We start from the raw sequence: 8,429 nt of genomic DNA on the forward strand, positions 1-8,429 counted from the left end.
TCTGCTGGATGTGCAGTGTCAGTGTGCACATACAACAGAGTATAAGTGTCTTGAGAGAAAAATTGGGCATGAAAAGCATCAGATGTGTATGCAAGAGAGGCAACTGCACTGGTATGGTCATGTGATATATATAGATGAGGACAGCTACATAAAGAAGTGCTGGTCTCTAACTGTGAAGGGAACTGTGGAAGAGGTAGACCGAGGAAGACATGGAACAAGGTAATGAAGCATGATCTTTGAATGTAGGGTCTCATGGAGGCAATGACAAGTGACCGTCACATTTGGCGATTTACTGTGCTTGAGAAGATTTGTCAAGCCAACTGTGGCAGTGATATATAAAACCACATGTGCCAGTAACACATAGAAGCACCCATGCTTGTGACCTGTAAAAGCACCAGTGTCTCTGACTCATGCAAGGCACCCAGGAAACTCTATGGAGTGGTTGGCATTAGGAAAGGCATCCAGCTGTAGGAACCAAGCCAAAATCAGATTAGAACTTGGTACTACTTTCTGGCTTACCTGTTCCAGTCAAACTGTCTAAGCCATGCCAGCATGGAAAGCAAGCGTTAAATGATGATGATGATGATGATGATGATGATAATGATATATATATATGTGTGTGTATATATATGTGTGTGTGTGTATATATATATATATATATATATATATATATATATATATATATATATTCATTTAAAATGCAGAGATGCCTATAATAGGACATCTAAGCCACTAGAAATATTTCTAGTGGGTTAGATGTCCTATTATAGGCATCTCTGCATTTTAAATGAATAATACATAGTCTATTGACTGTTTTTTACTCTCGCTAGACCACTGGTGGTAAATAAAATTTCTAAAATGTTTTTGCTACCCTATAATTTATTAATCATATATATATATATATATATATATATATATATATATATATATATATATATATATATATATATATATATATATATATATATATATATATATACATATATATATATATATATATATATATATATCCCAGCATGTGTCTACTAGAATACACTAATACACACACTCATGTTCATACACTGTAGAATACCTTACTTAACACGGTTAATTAATCTCTTTAAAATGCTGTGGTAAGTGAAGTAGCATGACTTAGTAAAAAGAAAATGTGATACATCCAACTCTTTTTCAAGATTGTGTTTTTTTTAAATATTTCTCCTTAACTATCTATTAAAATGAAAGGAGATCAAGTTGAAATATTATAAAACATATACAGCTATTCTTCTAACATGTCATTCTTTTTAAAGAAATGCATATCTGAAGAAGCTTGGGTATTCTTTTGCATTTACTTCCCTTCAAACTCTTTTCTGTAGCAACTCATCGTATTGTCTATCATTCAGTAAACTTGCATGTGTCTTTAGGAAGGAAAGATTTTGTGGGCATATGCTTCCAAAAGAAAACAGTCTCATCACCTTTGAAAATCTGCTTGACATTATTATTTTCTTTTTCTATGAACCTTTAAAATTCTATTTAAAATTTTTATGCAGCATCTTTATTAGTGCTAGCAGATATTTTTTGTATTCCCACATTGTGGAACCCAAATGATGTTGAAGTGTTCAAATCACCCAGAGCTATTTATATATATATATATATATATATATATATATGAAGCAAGTGAAATCGAAATCAAAATCAAATTCGATGACTGGCATCCATGCTAGTGGAGTACTAAGACCACCATCCAAGTGTGATCGTTGCCAGAGCAGCTGACTGGATTCTATGCCAGTGGCACGTAAAAAGCACCATTCAAACGTGATTGTTACCAGCATTGCCTTACTGACACTTGTGCCGGCGGCACGTGAAAAAATATTTGAGCGAGGTCGTTGCCAGTGCCACTGGACTGGATCCTGTGCAGGTGGCACATAAAAAACACCATTTCAGTGTGGCCATTGCCAGTACCGCCTGAGTGGCCCTCGTACCGGTGGCACGTAAAAGCACCCACTACACTCTTGGAGTGGTTGGCGTTAGGAAGGGCATCCAGCTGTAGAAACTCTGCCAGATCAGATTGGAGCCTAGTGCAGCCATCTGGTTTGCCAGTCCTCAGTCAAATCATCCAACCCATGCCAGCATGGAAAGCGGACGTTAAACGATGATGATGATGATGATGATGATTTTACTTCTGCTTCATTGTCTCATTTCAAGGTAGAAATGTCCTAAGTTTTTATTTGGATGCTTCAGGTGCTTAAGGAATTGTGGTTTTGATTATAGTTTTGTAGCAAACTCATAAGAGGCGGAGAGAGAACGTAAGTTCGTTTTCCCGAACATGAGAAATTATTGATTTCTCATTGGTTAAAAATTACTGCTCATATACGAATTATGAACTTCGTTGAAGAAATCTTTCACGGGGTTACGGTTCTATGGTTCGTGTATGAGTAGTTATAAAAACCCTGATTTTCGGCAAACTCTCCAGTGATCGTTGGATGCTACTAAAATCCACGACACTCACCTTTTTGAGTATCGGCTAATATATATGCCATATTCAATACTCAAATCCGACAATATTGAATTGTCGTCAAACCTTATAGTTAGAATGAGAAATTAGTTAATATAAAATTTAAGTCGTAATTCTCTACGACGAAATGATTTGTTTCTAAACATCTATAAATGTCAAAAAAATGTATATAATAAATTAAGGTAGAAACTTAATTCCTTTTACTTCTCGTTTCTTTCAACTTGTTGAATTTATTTCTGTATATTAATGAAACTGTATTTTTTTATGTGTAACGGTCAAAAAAATATAATCTATAATCTTCAACATACATGTACGTAATGAACGCACGTTCAGCATCTTGGTAGGTATACATCATAACATTTACGCAGCCTAAACTAAGAGTTATGCTTAGTGATAGATACTTATAATTAAGTTATAAGTAACGAGATTATCATTATAGCTTTTAATTAAGAAACAATAATATTTGTTATAATTTACGAATGAAAACATTGTAAATAAAGATATAGTATATCTCACACTTCAACGACCTATTGTGATAACAAAACATAAAAAAACTGGTGACTTTCCGACGTGATGTAGAATAAACACCACATCGTAAATTGGTGATTTAGTAAAAACTACATAAAATTTTATATAGAATATAAAGGAGTGGCTGTGTAGTAAGTAGCTTGCTTACTAACCACATGGTTCCGGGTTCAGTCCCACTGCATGGCACCTTGGGCAAGTGTCTTTTACTATAGCCTCGGGCCGACCAAAGCCTTGTGAGTGGATTTGGTAGACAGAAACTGAAAGAAGCCCGTCGTATATATATATATATATATATATATATATATATATATATATATATATATATATATATATGTATGTGTGTGTATATGTTTGTGTGTCTGTATTTGTCCCTCCAACTTCGCTTGACAACCGTTGCTGGTGTGTTTACGTCCCCGTAACTTAGCGGTTCGGCAAAAAGAGACCGATAGAATAAGTACTAGACTTACAAAGAATAAGTCCTGGGCTCGATTTGCTCGACTAAAGGTGGTGCCCCAGCATGGCCGCAGTCAAATGACTGAAACAAGTAAAAGAGTAAAAGAGTTTATTTTACAAATTTTAATAACAGAAATATTTGACATTAAAGGTTGAAAGGAAAAGAACGCTGAAGGAAGGAAACTATAGAACAATTTTAACTGCACTTTCTAGCAATATAGAAATAATATTTAGAGCTGTTCAAAGCTTAATAACATAACGTAAAAATTTTTTGTTTCTTTCTGAAAAATTAAAAATATATAAATGGAGCAGAATTTGAAGGAATTCGAGATGTCCTATTTTGATAGGAATTATACACAAGCTTCAGTAAATGTATTACCATCTCCTCCTTGGACGGGAGACACATTAATCTGGTTGGCACAACTAGAGGCAAGCTTTAAGGCAAATCGTATAACAAATGAAGAGCAAAAATATCATATAATGCTGAGTAATTTGCCTCCACCTCTAAGCTATGAAATTAGAGATTTATTCTTAAATCCTGTCGAGCCAGTTTCATATTCAGCAATTAAAACAGAAATATTAAAAAGAACTTCAAATTGAAAACAGAAAGAATTTGCAAAGCTGTTCAATAATGAAGAATTAGGCAATAAGAAGCCAACACAACTTCTTCAGAGGATGAACGAACTTCTTGGAGATCAACAAATAGAAGAATCTTACCTCAAAGAGGTTTTCTTTACTAAATTGCCTTACAAGACACAAACCTTGCTTTCGGCTGTGAAAAATCAAAACTCTCTTCAACAATTGGCAGATTTAGCGGATGGCATTTTGGAATTGTCATCTAGAGAGTCTGTAAATGCAATTCCTTCAATCTCTGATGAAATACAAGCATTGAAGGAGAGTTATGAAAAACAATTTGACTTATTGACGGAGAAAATTGAAAGTCTTCAGTTCGAAAGCGACAGTCACTCAAATACAAGAAACACAAGACGACGAAGGAGATCGAAAAGTCCCAAAAGAAACGCCATATGCTGGTACCATTCAAAGTTTGGTGAAAAATCTTATCGCTGTGTGAAACCATGTTCATTTAATTTTTTGACAAAAAGAAAGTCGGGAAACTTCTCAACCACAGATTAGATGCGAAGAAATCTGTGGATAGCTTAAATAAAAGTCCCGTATTTTTTTGTTTTTGACACGGTAGTTTCAATCCATATGAGTTATAATTGTTCATTTCATTTTCTGACTTCAAGTGAGATGAAGCCATCTGTTCTTTTCACTTATGATCTTCAGCTTGTTTTGAAATGGTACATGCAGTCCAAAATGAACCGGTGGTCTTTGACTTACTACTATAACTTTCAATTGTTTCAAGGCTCTTCACTGAAATAAATGTTTCTTGCCTTTTCTTTCAATGTAGCCTTTCTCACTTTCATTTTCCCTCTTATTCATTGCTAAATGGAAAAATATTCTTAATAAAAAAGAAAAGTAAGCAGTATTATTAAGAGTAAAAAGCTGAAACAATGAGGCCTTCTACTGCTGGTTGCCAACAATTGCTATAGCAACAAAATATGACCACTATTAGATTAAATTAGCACTGATCTGATGGAAGAAGGATTTTGTGCAAGTCCTTTCAATTGTTTTCAGCGTTTCAAATGTATATGGTATAATGTAACCATGACAGCGATAGGTAACAGTTGTTATTATTTCCAGTTTAGTTTCAGATAGAAGATTTTCAGAAAATATTCTTCTTTTGCCTTTTACAATTTCTTCTTTCACTAACTTTTTAAATAAAATATTTTGTATTACTCATGAATCATTGATTCATTGTTTCTGTACCCTGAACTGATCCATTAATTTTGTTCCTGTTTGGCTGATATAGTTCTCATTATATTATACTTATATAATTCAATAAATGATATTTTTTACTTTGCAATTCCTATTTGCATCAACCTTAAATTCTTTCCTATTCTTGAACTTTTTGATTTTACCCTGTTCAATTCAAATCACATGTCTCTCAACAAAAGTTTTCACAATTTTTGCTTGTATTATTTCCTCTTCTGATATGAATTTCACCTTTGTTAACTGGCTTTAAAACTTGGCAGTTGTCTTCAGCTGTTAATAATTTGTGACTCTTTTATTAATTTTCTTAGATTTCATGATTGATATAGAATTGGAAGGCATTGTGATCTTGTAACCTCTGGAATTGTGAGTGACTACAACTGGAACATTTTTGTTTGTGTCTTCTTTTTCAGTGTAAAAATTTCACTGTAAGTCAAAGTGTGGGATTTGTTTTGCCTTGGTTTATGACATTATTTAAGTTTATCAAGGTCAACTTTGCCTTTCATTCTTTCAGAATCGATAAATTAAGTACCATTTGAGTACTGGGGTCAGCGTAATCGACTGTCCCACTCCCCACAAAATCCAGGCCTTGTGCCTATATTAGAAAGGATTATTTAAATTTGCCAGGTATTTTTGTCTCTGGAAGAATATTTTTAGCTCTATCTGCCGTCTCTCTCAGGCATCTGAATCTGTAAGTATTGTACATATTGCCATATTGAATAGGGTATTTCTTTTGGTATGGAATAGATGGCAAGAACTAAGTCTAAATATAGAGGTGTGTCCATGTTTTTGCAGTTAAGATCAATTGTAATAGTCCCATTTCTTCAATTATCAATGTTTCCAGGAATATTCCCTTACATTAATTTCCATCATGAATTGGATTGATTCGTGAATATTATTAATTAATTTAGGGAATCTCGTAAGGTCTGTCATATTTCTATTTCAAAATATGAAACAGTTACCCAGGAACCTTTACTAATTTTCTTTTAAATGTAATTGAAAATGTTGACAAAATAATCCCTGATTGAACACAAACTTTTTTTCTTTTAAAATCCAATCATTAGTGTTCTTAAAGTGGGTGAGACTGTTGTGCCCATTGCCGTATGGTTTATTTGTAGGTAAAGTTGATTTTCAAAAAAGAAGTAGTTGTTTTCTAACACTAATCCTTCAAGCATGTATTCTTTAGAGAATCTCTCTTGAATTATGTGTGGGTTTACCAGAATTCTCCTGCTTCAGGTCCTAATCCAGTGGGGATATTTATGAATAGGCTGGTTTCATCAAAACTAATTAGTATTTACCTTTCTGAAATTAAAGATCATACAATTTTTTAAATATAATTATTGAATTTTAGTTTCAGAAAATTCTTTCTTAAATATTTGACTATATGAGCAAATTTATATAATCTGTGTGTGTGTGTGTGTGTGCATGTGTGCATGTATGCACTGCATAGCAGCTTTCTGACCTTGTTAAGTCTAAGAGCCTGTACTATCCTAGGTAATTAAAATGAATTCTTAAGGTTGGTATCAACAAATATGAACCTTAATGTGGACAAAAAAAAAACATATTGAAGACAACAGACGAACTCGCCTCATCAGCTACCTCTTGAATATCAAAGTAATTTCTACACCTAAAGGCAGGATCATTATTTCCTGTAGTGTGAAACAGTCTTAGAAAATATAGTCTAATAATACCTGGAATGCACAAACAAAATGCTTGTGCCTGAACTACAAATCACAAAGGTATATATATATATATGGGAGAATATACAAAAAATAACAACAGACGAGGACAGGTGGTGTAAATAACAAAAGTATATATTAGTATGACGCTCGGGAATACGGAAAGTCTTTGACGTTTCGAGCTACGCTCTTCAACAGAAAGAATACGGAGACAAGGAGAAAAACACGGAGAAAAAAAATTGAATAGTGTTCAGTCAACGGTCAATCTATATATATATATATATATATATATATATATATATATATAGAGAGAGAGAGAGAGAGAGAGAGAGAGAGAGAGAGAGAGAGAAAGGGGAGAGATCAGAAATAGAAACGAGTGGCAGCTTCACGTTGAGTGAAAATTCTATCAAAATAAGTGCTTATTCATTAAACATATAAGCAAAAAATAATATCCATCTGTATATGTATCTTTTGTATCTATGTATATCTTTTATTTGCACTTTCACTCTGTACACACACATACACACACACACACACACACACACACACACATGCTTGCATAAACATGAGGAACACCCACCAATCTAGACTGTATGAAAAAAATAAAATAATATGTACTCCATTACAAAAATTGATGCTTCAGTAATTGTTTCAAACTTGTTCACCTCAGTCTTCTATGCTGCTGTACAACATCTTTTTCTTTTCATTAGAAATGAAAGTATATATTTTAAGAGTTTTATGCATGTATAAAAATGTTCTTATGTGTACATATGCACAAACATGCACATATGTCTACATTTCATGCACCATGTGTATGGAAGCCTTGTGTTTCTGAAAATCGTGCTGTAATTTAAGATTTCAAAATGTGACATAAGTTTCACATCATGGCGTTCCATGTCATGGCTGGATTTTGTATGTGATCTAATTAACAGTGGTGTGGATGCTTGGGAGGCATAATAGCTAGAAGAAGAAAACTATTAGGAAGTTGTTACCTTTGCTGACAACAAATGACCTCTACCTCAGAGTGAAAAGTAGATTGCATGATGTTTATGTGTAAAGTGCAAAGCCAAGTGGTAGCCAACTGGACCTTGGATTTGCAAAGATATGAAAGAAATAAAGTGCATATGTTTCACTGGATTTGTAATGTTAATGTGCATGAACTATGAAGTACAAATGAACTGAGAGAAAATCTGTTTTGGAGGAATCAGATATAGTACAAAGAGAAAAAATTGTTGTTATAGGAATGTGATGCATATGAATAACAACAGCTGAATAATAATGCTGGGTGCTCAAATGGATGGTACTTGTGGAATAAGACTTAGATGTGGGATGAAATTTTGAAAACCAATCTCAAGATGCTGAACGTTACAAAAGATGTGACAAGGTAGCATAACAAATGGTAACATACTATACTTGGAAAATCCATACTCTCATACAAGTATAGT

The 8,429-nt window shown here is 33.5% G+C and overlaps 1 protein-coding gene across 1 annotated transcript; it reads left to right on the plus strand.

Annotated features, from left to right (window-relative positions):
• The first annotated feature begins 4,147 nt into the window (after window positions 1-4,147).
• Window positions 4,148-5,660, plus strand: LOC106873656 (uncharacterized). The gene is made up of 2 exons (XM_014921107.2): window positions 4,148-4,550; window positions 5,617-5,660. The coding sequence occupies exons 1-2, from the start codon at window positions 4,148-4,150 to the stop codon at window positions 5,658-5,660; spliced, it is 447 nt and encodes a 148-aa protein (XP_014776593.2).
• The last annotated feature ends 2,769 nt before the right edge of the window (window positions 5,661-8,429 follow it).

Source organism: Octopus bimaculoides, chromosome 18 (assembly GCF_046866305.1).
Source record: "Octopus bimaculoides isolate indiv1 chromosome 18, ASM4686630v1, whole genome shotgun sequence".
Lineage (NCBI taxonomy): Eukaryota > Metazoa > Mollusca > Cephalopoda > Octopoda > Octopodidae > Octopus > Octopus bimaculoides.

Bases quoted from the DNA above. Each gene is read 5' to 3' on its own strand.
- LOC106873656 (XM_014921107.2), top strand. From the start codon at position 4,148: ATGAACGAACTTCTTGGAGATCAACAAATAGAAGAATCTTACCTCAAA. The intron at 4,551-5,616 runs GTTCATTTAATT...TAATTTTCTTAG, and splicing joins TTATCGCTGTGTGAAACCAT to ATTTCATGATTGATATAGAA.